The 19,330-nt window shown below is 39.5% G+C and overlaps 1 protein-coding gene across 2 annotated transcripts; it reads right to left on the reverse strand.

The window, feature by feature from the left end:
• Positions 1–3,442: 3,442 nt before the first annotated feature.
• On the reverse strand, positions 3,443–18,951 carry LOC114139134 (golgin subfamily A member 6-like protein 7). Of its 2 annotated transcripts, XM_028008826.1 has the most exons (5): positions 18,797–18,949; positions 15,322–15,389; positions 13,079–13,174; positions 4,011–5,404; positions 3,443–3,575 (listed from the first exon to the last, which is right to left on the reverse strand). In XM_028008826.1, exons 2-4 carry the CDS (start codon positions 15,386–15,388, stop codon positions 4,053–4,055), a joined length of 1,515 nt encoding a protein of 504 aa, XP_027864627.1. In that variant the 5' UTR covers position 15,389; positions 18,797–18,949; the 3' UTR covers positions 3,443–3,575; positions 4,011–4,052. The 2 variants fall into 2 exon arrangements, with proteins under 2 accessions (XP_027864627.1, XP_027864636.1); XM_028008835.1 differs by lacking the exon at positions 13,079–13,174 and having other exon boundaries at positions 18,797–18,951.
• Positions 18,952–19,330: the final 379 nt, after the last annotated feature.

A 19,330-nucleotide genomic window follows, 5' to 3' on the forward strand; every position in this document is an offset into this window, starting at 1 on the left:
ACACATGTTTTACATCATTAGTAAACACATGTCATGATGCATTAGTAAACAAGCTAATGTAATGCATTAATAACACATGTTAATGTATGCATTATAAACACATGTTAATGTAATGCATTAAACACATGTTAATGTAATGCATTAGTAACACATGTTAATGTAATGCATTAGTAAACACATGTTAATGTAATGCATTAGTAAACACTGCTAATGTACATGCATTAGTAAACACATGTTAATGTACATGCATTAGTAACACATGCTAATGTATGCATTAGTAACACATGCTAATGTACATGCATTAGTAACACATGTTAATGTACATGCATTAGTAAACACATGTAATGTACATGCATTAGTAACACATGCTAATGTAATGCATTAGTAAACACATGTTAATGTACTGCATTAGTAAACACATGTTAATGTATGCATTAGTAAACACATGTTAATGTATGCATTAGTAAACACATGTTAATGTACATGCATTAGTAAACACATGCTAATGTACATGCATTAGTAAACACATGCTAATGTACATGCATTAATAAACACATGCTAATGTACATGCATTAGTAAACACATGTTAATGTAATGCATTAGTAAACACATGTTAATGTACATGCATTAGTAAACACATGTTAATGTACATGCATTAATAAACACATGTTAATGTACATGCATTAATAAACACATGCTAATGTACATGCATTAGTAACACATGCTAATGTACATGCATTAGTAAACACATGCTAATGTACATGCAATTAGTAACACATGCTAGTACATGCATTAGTGAACACATGCTAATGTAGTGCCAGACTACATTGTGGACTAGCAAACCGGCAGAAAGTTTTTTGCATCAACAATAGAAAAAAAGGTTCTCCATTGCCAGTGAGGTATCTGTACTGGTGATATCATGAATCCTGATCGTATTTGTGGTAGTAAAATTCACAGATTTCCAAAATCAGAAGCAGAATGCCTTCCTTGGATCAAAGCTTGTGCACGACCGCATGAGCAGCTCAACCTTTGTAGGATCAACAAGAACAAAGGAGTGTGAAGGAAAAATTTAGTAGCAAAGTTTAAATAAATTTGAATGTACACTTTATGATGTTTTTATTAAAGGTTTGCACTCAGTTGCAGCTCAACAGGATATATGCTCTTCTGACCCTCCTCAGATAAATGAAGAACATGGTGTTCAGCAGTTAGAAATGTGAGACATGACTAAGGTGATGAGCCTAGTTTGTAGAAATTCAGTTTCTAGTATCTGTTTAGCCATCAGCAGAGAGGCTTTTTGGAGAAACACCTAAAGTTGAGCTGTGAATGTGTATGCAACCCTGCTCCACTGGAACTGACAGATAAGTAATGTATAGATTTTTACCTGACACTTGAGCCAGGGGGTGTGGCTAAGTAATGTGTGATGTATCCTATGTAAATGAGGGGATGTTCAGCCCCAAGTCAGAACTCATCCGATTCTCACCGAGATGTGAGCTTTGTATGTTTTCTCCATTTGCAAATGTTAATTAAAGCTGAAGTTTGTTCTCTTTTAAAGCTGAAGTTTGGTCTCGAATTTTGTGCAACTTAACAGGAGTGTGTGCTGGTGTAAGTATTATTGCTTTGCTTTCTTTCTGTTTAGTGAATGGGGATATTTTGAGTGATTGTTCATCCATTTGAAACTCTCCTTTCCAGCTTCAGTAGTGTTGTGCATTTTCTAGTCTGATGAATGGAACATGTAGATTTAATTGAGTGGAATACTGTTTCACGAACTGTTTCAGTATCTATATGATAAATATGTATTGCATTAAAAAAAATATTACAATTTATTTATTTATTAGCATTTTGTTGGCGGGGATGGATATGCCGTTTTCCTCATCGACCGAAAGGATTTTGCTGTGACCTGCACAATGTTGGAGGCATCACGTGGCTCAAACACCTTGATGTCATCCAAAAAGATGACATGAACTTCGTAGTTCCTCTGTCCATTATTGTAGCTGATATATTGTGAAAATCCGGCAGAAATGATGCACTAATGGACTCAGAAACTACTCTGCAGAGAATCAGTCCAAGAGGAAGATGCCATGTTTACATAGAAACAACGCGCTGCGAGGCTTTGTTTGTGAGACTTGCGGCCATGTGGGATTTTCTAGGTCGGTTGTGGGCGGAGCTTGGTAAGCTCCATTATCTGACCTATATATATATCTCCTGTCCAAAACTGACACCCTGGAGTCATTGCTAATCCACTAACTGACCATCTTCAGTCTTCATTACAAGCTGTTTTATGTTTCTTTGTTGATTCTTGCTTGGTGATTTTTACTTATTTATTTTTATCTTGTTTATTAAAGGTCTAGTGTTGGCCACAGAAAGAGGCAGTGGTAGTAATTTCATTAGTGAAAAATATCTTTGTGCAACTGATGATTACAATAAAATATTTACAGTTATTCCGATTTTGTATGCAAATTGAAAAAAAAATTAACGGACATTAATGGTCCATTTGAAAAGAGTACCCCAGAAACATTTTACATACTACATAGCTTAAAATAACTGCAGATTATAATAATTGTAGGTTTAAAAATATTGCGATATATTTATTGTGTATCGTAACACTGGGATATTAGATTTTCCTCATATCGCCAACCCCTAGCACAATGAAATCAATGATATCTGAAACTTTGGAAGGGAAGTTATCTACCAACACATCTTCATAGTTACAGCACAAAGAAGGCGAAGACGTATAACTGATTAAATGTTTCTGCTGTCTGTGAAAGAACGTTTTGTGATAGTGGCTGTTTTACTAAGTGAGTCGATGGAGAAAGAATTTTAAAACATAACAGCAAAATGATCAGACAGGATGACATCAGTTACAGAGACACTGGAAATATTCACACCCTTACTGATAATCACGTCCAGTGTGTGTCCTAGATTGTGTGTTGATTGTTTAACATGCTGAATTAGAGCAAAATGATCAAGAATATGTCAGGTTTTTGCCTCTCTGTCTTTGGGCTTGTCAACATGGATGTTAAAATCTCCCACAATTATTAAACAGTCATAATTGGTGAATGTAAGAGATAAAAGCTCATTAAAGTCAATAAAGATGTTTTCCACATATGTTGAAGTTTTGTACAGAGTTAGAATCAGAGTTAGTTTATGACCTTTTACCCCAATTCCCAGATATTCAAAAGTTAAATTACCTAAAAAGTTGTTTCTCTTTTAATTTTCTCTTTTAATGAAGAAATTCTTATGTATTAGGGCAACACTTCCTCCTTTTTTGTTTTCTATTCTCACTTTAAAAAAATTCATTAGGAGGTGTTGATTCAATTTATATGGGCAATTCAGTATTGTCAAGCTATTAATCTTCCAGAAACTTCCAGATTAGCTTTAAATTTCAAGAGTAGAGGTGGCGTTTTGTTTTACCTGCTCCTCCAGATCATTAATTACAACCAAGTATGCAGCATTATTTATACAGAAACGATAACTATAGTTCCAGTTCATCCCCATAGTATCGACATCATAAAGGAGGTAGCAGCGGTTTCTATTGGAAATCCAGCCTTTCCTGCAATCCAGACATTTTGGTCTCACTAAACAAGGGGAAAGAGAAGAATAAAGTGAAACTTTGGTAAAATAATCTCAAAAGGAAAAAAATGTTTCTAAAAGAAATCCACATTTACTTATATAATCTTTCAATTGTCAAAATTACTCAAGCAAAGCTTTTAAAGGTAGAGTGCAGATCAATATTGGAAGGTGATTAAATTACAATATCATTCTAGTCAGAAGTAGCATACAACAGGGTTCACTAAAAAAACAAAAACAATATTCTCTGAAATCAAAACTTGGCTGTTAACCTGTTGCTAATGAATCAATTTTACTGGCTCACTTTGTGGTCAGAAAAGTGACCTTCAGCACTCTACCTGTGGTAATAATGGTCAGCTGTGTCTTGAAAAACTGTTAATTGAATATTTCCAAATTAAAATTAATAATCAAGAGTTTCAAATGTAATCTAGAAATATAATTACTATTTAGAGGGCAGAATTCTTCAACTGGAAACTGTTTATGCTTCATGACGAAGTCATAGATTTTTTTAGGATATTTCTCTCCCTGCATCGAGACTGTGCCTCACGTTTTTCTAATCTCAGCTCCACCATCTCGTTATTCCTCTCAGTTTTGTTGTTCTTCAGATGCTCTCTTTGTTTGTCCAGCTCCGTTCTTTTGTTGTCCAGCTCCCATTTCTCTCTGTCGTGGGCCTTTCTCTTTTCGTCCAGCTCTTCCTCCTCTTTGATCAGCTCCTTCCTTTTTCTGTCTAGCTCTTCTTTCTCTTTATTCGGCTCATCTTTCGTTTTGTTGAGCTCCTCTTCCTTTGTCCTCAGCTCCTCTTCCTCTTTAGCCAGCTCAGCTTCCTGTTTGCTCAGATCCCTTTTCTCTTTCTCCAGCTCTTCTTGCTTTTCAAGCAGCTTCTCTGTCTCTTTTTCCAACACCTCTTTTGCTTTGATCAGCTCCTCTTTCCATTTGCTCACCTCATCTGTCTGCTTGTTCATCTCATCTGTCTGTTTCCTCAGCTCATCTGTTGCTTTGCTCAGCTCATCTGTCTCTTCTCTCAGCTCCTCTTTGTCTTTTCTCAGATGTTCTTTAAGCTCCTCAATAAGCTCCTCTTCTTTTTTGACCAACTCCTCTTCTTCTTTATTCAGCTGCTTTCTCTCTTCAATCAGCTCCTTCATTATATTTATCTGCTCCTCTGTCATATTTGCCAGAGCCTTTATCATTTCCAACTCTTGCTCTTTTTCCAGGTTCTCTAGTTCTTTTCTCCTCTCCTCTTGCTCTTTTCTCAACTCCTCTTGCTCTTTTCTCAGCTCCTCTTGCTCCTCCTTCAACTTCTCTTTGTCTTCACTCACTTTCTGTTTCTCATTGGTCAGCTCCTCTTTCTCTTTGTTCAGCTTCTCTATCTTCTGGATCACCTCCTCTTTCTCTCGTCTCAGTTCCTCTTTGTCTTTGTTATACTTTGTTATCTTTTGATTCATCTCCTGCTTTCTTTGGCTCAGCTCATCTATGTCTTGGCTCAGCTCCTCTTTGTCTTTTCTAAGCTTCTCGCTGTCTCGGAAAAACTCCTCTTCGTCTTTGTCCAGCACCCCTCTGTCTCGTCTCAGCTCCTCTTTGTCTTTTCTCAGCTCCTCTGTGTCTTGTTTCAGCCTCTCTCTGTCTCGGATCATTTCCAATAAGTCTCGTTGAAACTCCTCTAAATCTTGGATTAGTTCATCTTTTTCTTTGATAATTCCTTCGGCGACCCAGATCGAGTCTCTCTCTCGGGCCATATCCTCGATCTGGTTCTTCATCATCTTTTGTTGATCAACCAGTTGACGTTTTTCAGTTGCAAGGCTGTTGATATTTTCATGCTGCTTGGTCGTCACCATAGCCACTGTAAAAACACACAAATTAGTCAGAAAGTCATTCAAACTATCTTCATTAACATTTTCAGTTTCTTAGACCCTTTCAGGATTTCAGACTCTATTCTTATGCCACATTCACACCAAACACGATTTGAGCATCAGGGGCATCTGGTTTACATTCAATGCCTATGTACTGTAGATGTGCGCCGTGGTCCATCAGTCTAAGTCTAAGTCTAAGAACAGCTTAATTCAGTTTCAGAAATAATTAAAGCTGCAAGCAGCCTCGAGCCGCCCTCACAGCTCAGCGCCGCTCCGGCCTATTGGCCACCGCGGGGGTTCCAGCCACCGCAGAAGCTCTCGCACAGTTTCCAGAGCCGCAGCCTGCTCGCCACTGCAGAAGCTCTGCTGCAGTTTCCAGCACCGCCGCCCGCCAGCCACCGCAGAAGCTGTCGCGCATTTTCCCTGCCTGTCCACCAGGCGATACGCATGAATGCGTTCGGCAGCGTTCCCTGACGACTGTCAAAAAATCTGGTGCAGATCGGTTGATGCATCGAGGAGATATAGCCGATGTATCAACTTAGGGGGCGCAGTCGAGTCAAGTTACATTTCAAACCCGTTGGGCTCTTTAGAAGTGAACAAAGGTCATACATATCCAATTTGGTGTCAATCTGATGTTCTATGTGTGAATTAGAGCCAAACGTATGAATATGGCGAGGGACTGATATTCGCCATTTGGCCACGCCCACACGGTTCAGCCAGCAGCAAGCATTGACAGAGCTCATCATCCGAATCATCTTCATTAGGTCAAGAGAGCCATAAATGGAACTTTCCAAAGAAAAAAACAGCATTTCCTGTTCTGAGGGGGCGGGGCTTAGATGACGTCATAATATGATGACATAGGATCGTCAGGCATCCCACCAGGATCACTCAGGCCAAGTTTGGTGCAGCTCGGTCAAAATATGAGGAATCTAGAGGCAAACGTATGGCAACGGCGTTGCCGCCATTGAAAACTCTTGGCACTTTAAAGCAAGTGAGACCAACTTCCTATCTGTCATCCAACACAGAATCACCTTGTTTAAGTCAAGAGAGCCATAGATGGAAATTTCCAAGGAAAAAAATAGCACTTCCTGTTGTGAGGGGGCGGGGCTTAGATGACGTCATAATATGATGATATAGGATTGTCAGGAATCCCACCAGGATCACTCAGGCCAAGTTTGGTGCAGCTCGGTGAAAATATGTGGAATCTAGAAGCAAACGTATGGCAACAGCATTACAGGTCACTTCGCCATGCCGCCACGCCCACCTGCTCCATCGAAGCTGGTCAGGGCTGGAATCCACAACACACCAACATGTCTTCTGTCTCTGGACACAGTTTCATGTTGATTAGGTCAAAGGGCTAAGATAGCGACCGTTCACAGTAAAACATGACACTTCCTGTTCTCAGGGGGCGTGGCTTAACTGATGTCATCATTTCACCACAGGGTATTTTTGGACACCCGATGATCATCAATCACTGAAAGTTTGGTATCTCTGTGTTTCTGTCCAGGATATATAACAGTTTCGTGTTTCATGGCGAGTATGTGAACTTTGACCCCTGGTAATCCGCCCTTCAGCATGCTCTAAAACTCACCATTTTGATAACTTTGAATGGGACATGTCTTCTGATCAGACTGACCGAGTTTGAAGTCAATCAATCGAAATCCCTAGGAGGAGTTCGATCAAATACGAAGTCTGTAAACGTCAAAATCGGGATCAAAATGGGACCTTCAATCCAAAATGGCTGACTTCCTGTTATACTTGGCTTATAACATTAAATGTAAGTTCTGAGTGTTTTGGTGAGCTCTACATGTGTACCAAATTTCATGTCTCTACGATGAAGTACGTTCATACCATTGTGTCTCCAGAAAATTGCTAGTTGGCGCCGTTGAGCCATTTTTTTGGCGATTTTTGCGTCGACCTTAAAATTCAAAATTTTTAAACCGCCCAGTCGCTTCCGCCAAGTTTGGTGAGTTTTTGAATATGATAAAAGCCCCTGTTAAGGAAAAATGATTATTTTCAGTGCTTAATACAGTTAATCTTACGACATGTGTAAAAGGTATAGTCAACACTCTTAGTTTGAACAGGGCTGTGTTGAGCATTCAAAATTAAGCCAGATGGGCAAGCACCCACAGCACAGGAGGCCATAAAATTAGCATTCCCGGCAGGGCAGAGAGACTTTAGATTTCACAGGTATCTGTGAAATCTTATCTCAGGATTGTTCTGTACTCAGAATGACCGTGGGAGCCACAGGGGGTCAGAGCGAAGCGGTCCCCTCTGTTGTTTTGCCAGAGACCAGATGGCCCTTTGATCTTTGCCGTAGATTAGGGGGAGTTCCAGGTTTCTCTGAGTGCTTAAGGGAGTTTCCAGTTGGTCAACAAGAGGAATGCCTTGAGTGCATAAATTAAATAGAAAAACACCTCCTTACTATAAGATTACGTGTCAGGAGAAAAAATACAGAGAGCGGCCAACATTTTGCCTTTTTTACATCGGCTCTCTCCAAAGACGCGTCTTTGCTTTTTTGTTCGTCTTTGTTTTGTGTTTGTCTGTCTTTCCCTTGTCTGTCTTTGTTTGTATAAGGTAAACAATGTATATCTCTGTTCCTCTGCAGCTTTGTTGATTGATTCATGCGTTGCTTTGTATGGAATTAAACTCTGTGATCTGTGACGTCAATGCGCTTTGTTGTTGTTTCACTTTAGCAGCACGCCGCCGCCTGCTGAGGATCCGGGAGATTAAGGAGGAAAGAGCCAAACGTTTTGTCCAAAGTTAACATTAAATTATCCTCCTTTTAATACCCCCAAAAAGGCGCCCAAAGAGGGGGGCAGAATCGTAATAATAAACAGTACAGATACAATAGGCCTTCGCAGCGCTTTGCTGCTCGGGCCTAATTAAACAATAAAAATCACTCTTCTGAATCTAACCCTTTATTTCCCTAATGCTGCCTGTCTGCAGCTCCCGTCACGTCGCTGGTAAAACTTTAGCTTGTAGCTGAGCTGGAGTTTGAAGTTACATCGCTACATCTGGCACCATCGGATCATCAAGCCAAAGTTGTGAAAACTTATTTTCCCATGGCGAAGCGCAAAATGACTAGTTAGTCTCAACACATTAGGCCAGGGGTGTCAAACTCATTTTGGTTTAGGGGCCGCATACAGCTTAATCTGATCTCAAGGGGGCCACACAAGTAAACTCATTGCAAAATTAAATAGAACTAATAAAAGTGGACTTGTTGATTTTTATATTAAACAAATTTCCCTTTTACAAAATATATTATGAAAAAGCTCAGAGTTTTTAAGAAAAGCATGTGCAATTTCAACACTACTTTTACATTTATTTAAGTGCATTATGCATGAGAACTGATCACAGTGATTGTACAATGTTGCAAAACATTTATTCACAGTTTTTGGAACTTAAAAACACTGTCCTGCATGACACAATACATCAAACAGATAAAAATTAATAAATGATTTAAAATCAAGTTTCCACATCTGGGAATCAATTTGAACAAATTGTCTGGCTTCACACATTTGAAATCTTAAGTGTCAGCTGCTTTAAACAGATATTTGATTAAGTACATTTGTCACCGTTCTTGTTGATGCATAAAATGTATACATATAGAAAAACTTACATACATAACATGTATTGCATGCATGAGAAATATTTTACTCAACAAAACTCTTTTGTTGTAAATCTGTTACTGACTAGCACTAACTTTAACAGAATTAATTCAGCAAATATTCAAAGCTGTAATTTTTAATAGTGCAACGTTGACAGTAACATTCCATAGGATTTAGTTTTACTCAGTATTTGCCCCTGAAACTTGGCATCTTTTAGCCTGGACAGGTACATCAATATCAGGCATCATGTCCTGAGCAGCAGCCAGTTTCAGAGTCTCATTTAAGTGCTTATGTGTGAGCTTTGAGCGCAGCTTGGTTTTATTTATATTCATTAGTGAAAAAATTTGCTCACAAAGGTATGTTGTCCCAAACATGGACAACATTTTTGCAGCCAGTGCTGTCAATTTAGGATATCCTGGTAGGAGATACTTGTTAAATGTGTCCAAGCCAACTGATGCAAATTTGTCCTTCAATTCCACATCACACTGCAAATCAATGATTTCAAGCTGCATGTCAACGGGCACATCAGAAGCTCTGACTGTGAATGGTGAGCGAAAAACTGAGAATTCTGTCTCAAGTTCGCTAAATACCTGAAATCTTTTCTCAAACTCACTCAGCAACCTTGAAATCGTATCTTTGTACCGTTTCACATCACGGTTAACGCTTGCTGCGCACACATCTCTGAGACAGGGAAGATGAGCAGGGTCCCCGCTTGCCATCTGCGTCTCCCATAACGTCAGCTTTGACTTGAATGCACATATGGCGTCATAATACTGTGTTACAATTTTTTTGCGTCCTTGCAACATTTTGTTCAGATTATTCAAGTGTCCTGTGATATCAACCATAAATGCAAGGTCCTGCAGCCATAGAGGGCATTGTAATTCCTGAACAGGTTTACCTTTTTTCTCCATGAACTGTCCAATTTCCCCACGTAGATCAAAGAAGCGCTTCAGCACAGCACCTCTACTTAACCATCTAACTTCAGTGTGGTATGGTAGACCATGGGCAATGCTGCATTCACTGAGAAGGCTGTCAAACTGACGATGATTGAGAGCTCTGCCTCGGATGAAATTAACAGTTCGGACAACCACCTCCATGACGTGATCCATTTTTTACGACTTGCAGCATAATGCCTCCTGCTGCAAAATACAATGAAATGTCCAAAACTCACCCCCTTTATTTGCAGCTTGTACTTTCTCTCTGAACTTTGTCACAACACCTGTCTTTTTCCCAATCACTGACGGCGCGCCATCAGTGATTGGGATGGTCCACCTCGACTCTGTCCAGCGCTCCAACAATGGAGCAGAAAATGTCTTCAGCTGTCGTGGTGTTGGTCATGGGCACCAACTCAAGAAACTCTTCTGTGACAGTCAACGTCTCGTCAACTCCACGAACAAATATGGCCAGTTGAGAGACGTCCGCAATATCAGTACTCTCATCAATTGCAACAGAAAATGCGAGAAATGACTCCGTTTTGCATTTGAGTTGGTTGTCCAAATCTGCCGATAGTTCCGAAATTCTGTCTGCCACGGTATTTCTGGTCAAGCAAAAATTGGCAAAAGCTTGTCGCTTCTCAGGACACACAGTTTCGGCAGCCTTCAGCATGCAGTTCTTGACGAACTCTCCCTCACAGTAAGGCTTTGATGCTAACGCTATTTGGCTAGCAGTTAGCTAGCTGGCTTTCACCGCAGCATCACTGGCCTCTGGGCTCCGGGTGAAAACAGATTGCTGTTTCCTCAGACCCATCAACATTTCATTTATCTTCTGTTTTCTCAGTTCTCCGTTAAAGTGCTTGTATTTTTCGCCATGCTGAGTTTCATAGTGGCGCCGAATATTGTATTCCTTAAGCACCGAAACCTGCTGCAGACACACAAGGCACACGGGTTTTCCATTCACCTCCGTGAACAAATAAGAAGAAGTCCATTTTTCTTGAAAAATCCGACACTCTGTGTCTACTTTTCTCTTTTTTGACAAAGACATTTCGTTGATGAGGTTGCCAGGACCAAAGTAAAAAGCTGGTAAAGCAATAAAATCGAAGCCGTTTACAGGACCTGAAGCTCAGTGCTACCATCTGCTGCAGTGTTGCATCATGTTGTCCACTCTGAATAAAACACAGCGCCCCTCGTGGATAATATAGGAACTGCAGATTTTAAATTAAACGAAGTACATGTTTTTTCCAATAATCGTTGTTGAATAATGATAATGCATTTAGCCAGCGGGCCGGACTAAATCGTTCGGCGGGCCGGTTCCGGCCTGCGGGCCGTACGTTTCACACCCCTGCATTAGGTGGTTCCAACACAACGCATGCGCACAGCAGCTAGGAGTCCTGCCAGTACGATAGTTATAATTTTTTACACAGATTTTAGTAAAACGAACTTAAAACAATAAGTGAGCATCAATGGAAAATGAAAAATATTTTGAAGGGATGATGAAAAATTTACTACCTTTAGTTACTGGCCTTAATTTGAGCTCATTTAATTTACTACCTTTTACTACCTTTCACTACCGAACAGAAACCCTGATGCTTGTGTGGCGATTTTTTGTTGGAAGTCTTGACAATAATTGGGCTGATTTTTCATCCATCATGAACAAGATGCCAATATCCTTAAGCTCCTTCACTTAAGGCAGAGACTACACTGAACTGAGAGCGCGCAGGATCCAGGCCTCAGACTAAGAGGAGTTTACTGTCCAGTGCATGGCGGAAGCCATGGCCTGAACAAACCAAAAGAACCACATCATCTAAGAAAAGCAAAAATTAGATAATGAGGTTCAAAAACCAGACATCATCCTCTCCACGACTATGCCTGTAGATTTTCCATTTTAAACTTTAACACTTTGATATGTTTCAAGCTGGGCAGCATTAAGTTAAATTGATTCTTGATGACACTTCAGTGTCCCTGACTTTTTATCAACCTTCATAACCCCTCCTACTGTTAGACACTTGTATCCCAATGCTCAAAACTAGTCTTTCTCGCACTCTGATCCCTGGACCACTGGTGGTCCGTGGGCGCCCCCTAAAGGTCCACAAGTTACTGCATGTAAATGATCCTTTTATTTGGTGTAATGTCAGCTCAAAGTGTAACTTAGCGTACCAAAAGACTGTGGCTAAAATAATAATGGATAAATGGCTTAAAACCGGGTCACTCAAAAGAAAAACTGAAAATACCGGTGGAAAGAAATCAATGCCAGGACTACTTATATGATCAGAGGAAGCCAAGTCATACTTGCTGAGAGAGTACTGATGTGTCATTCATCAGTGATTCAATTCATCTGAATGGCTCTTTGATTAGATTCACTTCATTTATTTCCAACAGGTTTTCAAATTAAACAATCAGTAGGTTAGAGAGAACATGTGCAAACATTATACAGAGCTAAATTATTTGTTAACCTCCTCTTTTCTGTTTGCTGAATGGTCAGACTCCAGTCTCTGTTAGTGAGTCTTTGTTTTTTACCACTTTGTTTGCTCATAATGCTGTGCTCACACGTCAGCTGTTTTTTTATTTAATTATAAATGATTTAATCAGTAAATAAATACAATTGATAGAAATTAGTGGAACATTTTTAGACTTAATGGTGCAGATAAAGATTTTTGTTTCTGCCAAAGCAATTCAAGTTCATTTTTCTGTTATTGTGATTCTAAATTACAAATATCTCTAAAACGCTATTAATACACACAACTTCTTTGACTATGTGTTTGAGATTATTGCAAAGCTTAGAATCCACACTTTCAGACTCTATAAACAAATCACAACAGGTAGACTGGTTCATTGTTTTGCTGTGACCAGTCACATTTACAGAACAACACCACTCTTCTCATTAGAATGAACAGAGAAAATAACAATAAGTCTATTATTGTTATGACAATAAGACACTAATATTTTCATTTCAAGTTGTGTTATTGTGGGTCATTTTCAAGTTTGGTGGTCCATGAGTGTTTGTTAAATGTGTAAAGTGGTCCTCAGTCTGAAAGTTTGCTCTAAATCGTCTCTAAACCTGTAAAAACTTGACATAAAGGAAGCTACTTAAAATGTATTCTGTTGAAATGAAACTTACTGTAGAGGACTTTTGCAGCCAGCACGACACTTAACACCCCCAAACACATCAACAACAGAAAAGAGTGCTGGACTGTTATTGCTTCCACTTCCTCAGCTGAAAGAAAAAAATGGAATCAATATCATTGTTGATCATTCAATCAAGTTTATTTGTACAGCACATTTCAGCAAGGAGGAAGTTAAAAGTGGTTTACATCGTGAAGCCGTCATAAACACATCATGCTGTGACCAATTGTGAAACCAGTAACAGATTTTACATTTTGTCAAGTTCCATCATTAAAATCATCAAAACACATCAAATATGTTGGTCAATGTTCCAGTGATCACTGGTGGGGGTCCAGACTTGTCTTAAAGGAACTCAGTGCTTCTGCTGTTTTGCAGTTTTCTGAAAGTTTGTTCCAGATTTGTGGTGCACAGAAGCTGAAAGCTGCTTCTTCATGTTTGGTTCTGGTTCTGGGGATGCAGAGCAGAACCAGAACCAGAGGATCTGATGGGTCTGGAAGGTTGATACAACGAGTTTTAATGTAGTGCGGTACAAAGCCGTTCAGTTAGTCATAAACTAACAGAAGACTTCTGAAGTCTGTTCTCTGAGCTACATTGAGTCAGTCTAAGAACTTTAGAACTGGAACCAGATGTGCTCCGTCTTCCTGGTTTTGAGTGAGAACGTCAGAATCAGCATTGTGGATCAGCTGCAGCTATTTAACTGAATTTTTAGTCAGACCTGTAAAGTAATCAATACAACTAAAGATATGCATGGTTAGTTTCTCTAGGTCTTGTTGGAAAATTAGTCCTTTAATCTTGGAAATATTCTCCAAGTGATAGAAGGGAGACTTTGTAACTGGCTTTATGTGGCTTTGAAGGTTCAGCTCTAAGTCTATCTACCTTGATAATATCACAGACAATATTGCACATTTTCTGCCTTTTCTTTTGTTTTTAAGAGTGTGAGATTGTTTTTTGTATTTTTTTGTCACTACATAAAAAGAATCACATATAAATATGTCCACACCTTATGTTTAATGCATCAAAGACAAGACAACTTGGTGTGAAAACGTACAGTCCCCACAGCCAACTCTGACCCATGCATACTTAGTTTTTCTGCTGGTTCTCTTCCTTTTTACTCTACAATTCATAAAAATTCGAACATGTGTTTAATAACAACATTAGGCTAAATCGTTCTCTGAACACCGGCTGGTGGATGAAACGTGTGGCTGTGGCTGAATGGCGAATTCCAATACCACTTTCATGCTAAGATCCTGGGCTCTCAAGTCTAAAAGTGTTTGAAATGTGTGGCGCACGTAAAGTTAAAAAGCCTTTGATGCCATTGCTCACATTATATTGCTAGAAAAGTTAAGTAAACATGGTATAGAAGCCTTAAATATGAATGGGTCTCCAATTATTTCGAAAACAAAAAAGTAGAGTTGTAGAGATAAACAATGTCAGATCTGACTCACATTATATAGACTGTGCAGGACCCCAGGGGTCAGTCATTGGACTAAAACATTTTATTTTATACATCAATGATCTATTTTACGTACCTACACATTTTAAAAGTATTCTCTATGCAAATGACACCACTTTTTTCTGTTCTGGTGAATAATCGGGCGATTTATGTGAAAAATACGATCGCCGATCACTGTCTCTTGTTGTAGCTCACCTGTATTTCGCAGCCTACTTACACCGTGTTCAAAATTATTATACAAGTGATATTTTCTCAGATGTTCCTAAATGGTCAATGGAAAAGATGGTCAGTATAATTTTCAAGTCATGACCTATTAAGAGTATAAATCAACTTTTGTTGAACCTCCCAATGATAACACTACTGTTTTTCAAAAATAAACTCAAAATGAACTGTTCCAAATTATTATGCACAGCAGATTTTCAAAACATTTTATGGATTATACAGAACTGAAAATGGTCAACTGAAAGTAGTCACATTTACTAAAATTAAAAGCTATTTCAAAGAAAAACATTTCAACAGACCAAGTTACATGTCAACATAAGAACCCTGAGAACATCAATCTTAGTCTATACTCCAAGTCGAGTTAATTTTTCTTTTATTGTACCACTAAAATCTCGTTGTTCTAGGCTTGAGGTTTATATGTGACATAAAAACAACTCCTGTTACAACCCGTGTTAAGAAACTGTAACTTCCTATAGAGGGAATAAAAATGTATGAAGTGCATCTAGATAGCATTGTTATTTTTTAATCCTCATAAAATTTTAAATATGTATAGAGTCACTTACTATTAAGAGGACGTTTGGCATTGTTGACATTGACTGTAGAAGAGTCTTCATCCCTGTTGTTCTCCATCCTTAACAGAAAAAAAAACAAAGATTTAGATATTATAAAATGTCCAACAGCTGATTGAGCGATTTCAGCTGTAGCTCATGGAAAGCAGGCGGGTTCTTCTTCCTCTTTTTAAACGTCGTCAGGATGTGATGCAGCATCTCTATCGCTGCTCTGTGGGTTATTTCCTTACTCAAACAGTTTTGGAAAACGAGTCTGCTTCTGTAACAAACCTTTCATGCCAAGAAGCGAGCTCTCACTCTGTCTCATAAACATTTCTTCAATTCTCCTGTCCCTGGCAGCGGCGCAGGATTCACTTTTGAGGTGGGGGGGCATTGGGGAGTTTTGTCACCTCTGTTACGTACTTTGAACGTCAAGGGCGCACTTGTTCAATTAATATGATGGCACCTGTCAATCAATTCAGTGGGTTTGCCGCAATTTGTCCCCAAAGTAAACAGTAAACACCGCTTACCTGGAGGACAATGTTTTTGGGTCTACCATGCGCTGCAGGCTGGCTAGATTTGATGATTGTTGGCTAGTAAAGAGGGTTAGATAATAAATTAAAAAAATTCAAAAATTATTCTTTTCTGTTTTACTTAAAAGAAAATCTCAAGGTCCACAGAGTGCGTACAGCCGTTCAGCTGCAGGCGCCCCTGAGCTCAGCTACATATTACAAGTCCAAAATACTCAATACAACTATGCCGAGGACAGATAGATACGACAAAAATCCCGACTGGTCAAACATTTGCAACATAATATTAAAATAGTAGTCAAATATTCTCCAGCAATGCCAATTTAGAGCAGCAACCTAATGGTTAAAGCGCATCATCATGTTGCGGCGCAGCAGCTCTATCTGGATGCTGTGGGTCTAAAACCAAAAGGCAGCGCAGATTATATTTGCTGCATGTTCCACAAATTGTGCGGGAAAGAGGTTTCTGAGTGGGACAGATAACCCGCCAGACTGCTGGCAATATTTTTGCATTACAAACAAAATGAAAAACACCATGAATAAATTTTAATGTGCTTGTTACTTAGCAGACAAAAATGAATTTCAACAGCTTACAGAGACCTGAAAACCATCAGTAGCCATCGATATTTATGGCTACTGATGGTTGATTGGCTTTTGGAAGAGCAAAGAGAAAAAAAACAACAAAAAACAAATTCAAGCAATTATTTTTTGACCTGAGCAAAAATGTTCTGCTCTGGGCAAAGTGTGGGTGAGCATTTGGTCCGGACCCGTAAACAGACATGGACCTGATGTCCTTTTTTTTCATCCCAACGCCATTACAAAGAAAACATCGTCACAGTTTTATAAATGGTGACGAATACAGAAATCTTATTCAGTTTTTAGGCAGAATTGGTTCAGACCTGGACCGGATCAGAGTCAAAGCCTTTTTTCAGATGTCAGACCGGTTCATGATCCCAACCCGACCCGAAGCTGCCGCATGTGCATAAACCTTTGGGTGACTGTTATGATCTGGAGATTTGGTCCAGATCTCAATGCTGTAGGTTTTATCTGTACCTCTGTCTGCATATAAACACAAAGAGATGTCAGTCACGGATTGTCAGAGTTGCGTGCAGCCTGTGTAAATGTCTGGCGGGACCAGCGGACGGGCAGGGCCGTAAAGTGGGAGGGGGGGCAATGGCCCCCTGAACCCACCCTGTTCCGGCGCCTATGGTCCCTGGTTATAAAATATATATATTCACTCCATAAGGGTTTACACTCTGATGCATATAATATGTTTTACAATCGACCACAGTTACTCATTTGATGATCAAACCAGATGTAAAACATTAACTTTGTCCTGCCAGCATAGAAAGAGATAACTATGGTTCTGTTTACACGACAACAAAATGGAAGAGTTTTGTTGTGTTTGTACTGTATATTTACACAAAAATAGCAAATGTTTTCTTTGACAATGGCACGGTTTGAGAACGGGTTCCAGAGTGGTTCTAAAACATACTGGTGTCCGTTATCTTGTGAACAGAATAAATGGATCTTTTCTGAAAGCAGATCATGCGTACTGTGACCCAAAACATATCATCTTCCTACAATCCACAGAAGAAGAAACTACCGATAATGCCAGATACCAGAGTATTGTTTGTGCTTCTGATCAGGCCTCATTGGGTGTCTGGCACATTTCCCATACTGTGTGGACATTGTGTTGTTGTGTCACTTGAGTGACATCTTCTGGATTTAAAAAGTAATTGCAGGCAAATTCAATAAAGACTGGAAACAGACTGAGCAAAGTACACATGTTTTTATTTAGAAACATCAGCTGCTGTAACAGGCTGAGGCGATTTACAAACCATTTCATTGTAATTACATAGAGTGATTTGCAAGAATATTAAAATACAAAAAAATACAATTCGCAATCATGATAAACCTGAACTGGGTGCAGATGGTTGAGTTGAAGGTCCAGTTATATTGCCTGCTTTCTGTAAATATCAGAGTTTACCACAGGAGTGTTAACCGGTTCATCCTCCTCATACCGCTGTTACGAAGCACAAGTTGTTGACCTGCTCTGCTCATCTTCACCGTTACAGTTCGTAACTTTCGTTGTTACTGTTCACAGCAGCAGCTCTATCTCAGCGTCCTCAACCAGACATTATTCTCCCCTCTGGAGTGCGTAATTACGCATTCAGGAGGCTGAGTCTGGTTCTGCTACGTCCGAGCGGATGCTTCACGTTGTGGTCTGGACGGAACCAGTGAGGCATAGACTACATCCTGCTTTGCCTTTAACCCCACAGAAATAGCCTTAAATGACAAACCCTATTGGAAACAGCAATGGGCCTCCCTGGTTCCTAAATAGATGGAGAATAAATCAATCTGGGAGCTGATTGTCCGCTCTGACCGTTATTTATACAGACCGGAAGGGCGTCCATTCAGCAGGGGGACGGGGACTGAAGTTTTTCAGTGCTGCACTGGGCACAAGGGGTAAACCCACTAGCAACAGCCTTAATTTGGGGTTAATACATAAGCAACGGATTTTACTGTTGAATATTGATATAATAGTGTAACTGTTGTCAGTCATTTCTATGGCAACGGGTCTGCGTAGCGAAGCAAACACAGGGACCGAGAAACATGAACGAGTGGTTTGGAGCAGTTCTTCAACGGTTTTTCTGCGTTATTTTCCCTTGAAGCGGCGAACTGCAATAAATTAATAACACCTACATCTCCAGGTTTCATTTTGTTAACGGAATCGCGTAAGCGGCAGGTAAAATTGTCGTCTTTTCGCTCCCCAGCGCTGTGCGCATGACAGAAATTAAAAAATAACATCCAACGTGTTTATAACGGTAGTTAGCATCTAGGCTAGCGGCAGTAAACAGTCACTTCTAATACACAGAAATATCTCAAAATAGAATTGATATCAATAAAACAATGTCCTGAACTTACAAGGACATTGATTATCTGTTGTGCATTTAACCCACCTGTGAAAACAGAAATCAGTCTTCAGTAATGGATTTGCTGCGATGCTGACGTCATCTTCTTCTTCTTTGACGGTTGTTGCCGGTTGGCAGGCAATCAAATTGGTGCATTACCGCCACCAACTGGTATGAAGTGTGGAACGGACTGTAACTAATTTATTGTCTTGTCTATATACTAATTCCCTTCTCTCAACAAAAATATTTGGAACAGATCAACAAAACATGTTTTACTCTCTCTTCTTGAAAACAAATATCACATTTTCCTGTTGGATGTTTTCCCATTTTAAATAAAGTAGTATTTAACCCGGTATGACCAAAACGTAATCTGGATATAATCGTTTCCTTGTTTCTGTTTCGTCCTGTTCTCATGACACCAACTTTTCTTTGAATGCTGTAAAGCCGCCTGCCAAATATTTCTTATTCCCACTGCTTTGATTTCTCCTTTACTGATTGTTACCAATATATCAATTTAACTATTTTTTGTTGCTTGTTTTGCATATTTATCTGCCAACCAGTACATATGATGTTTATCAGTAC

The sequence above is a fragment of the Xiphophorus couchianus genome, chromosome 3, assembly GCF_001444195.1.
Source record: "Xiphophorus couchianus chromosome 3, X_couchianus-1.0, whole genome shotgun sequence".
NCBI lineage: Eukaryota > Metazoa > Chordata > Actinopteri > Cyprinodontiformes > Poeciliidae > Xiphophorus > Xiphophorus couchianus.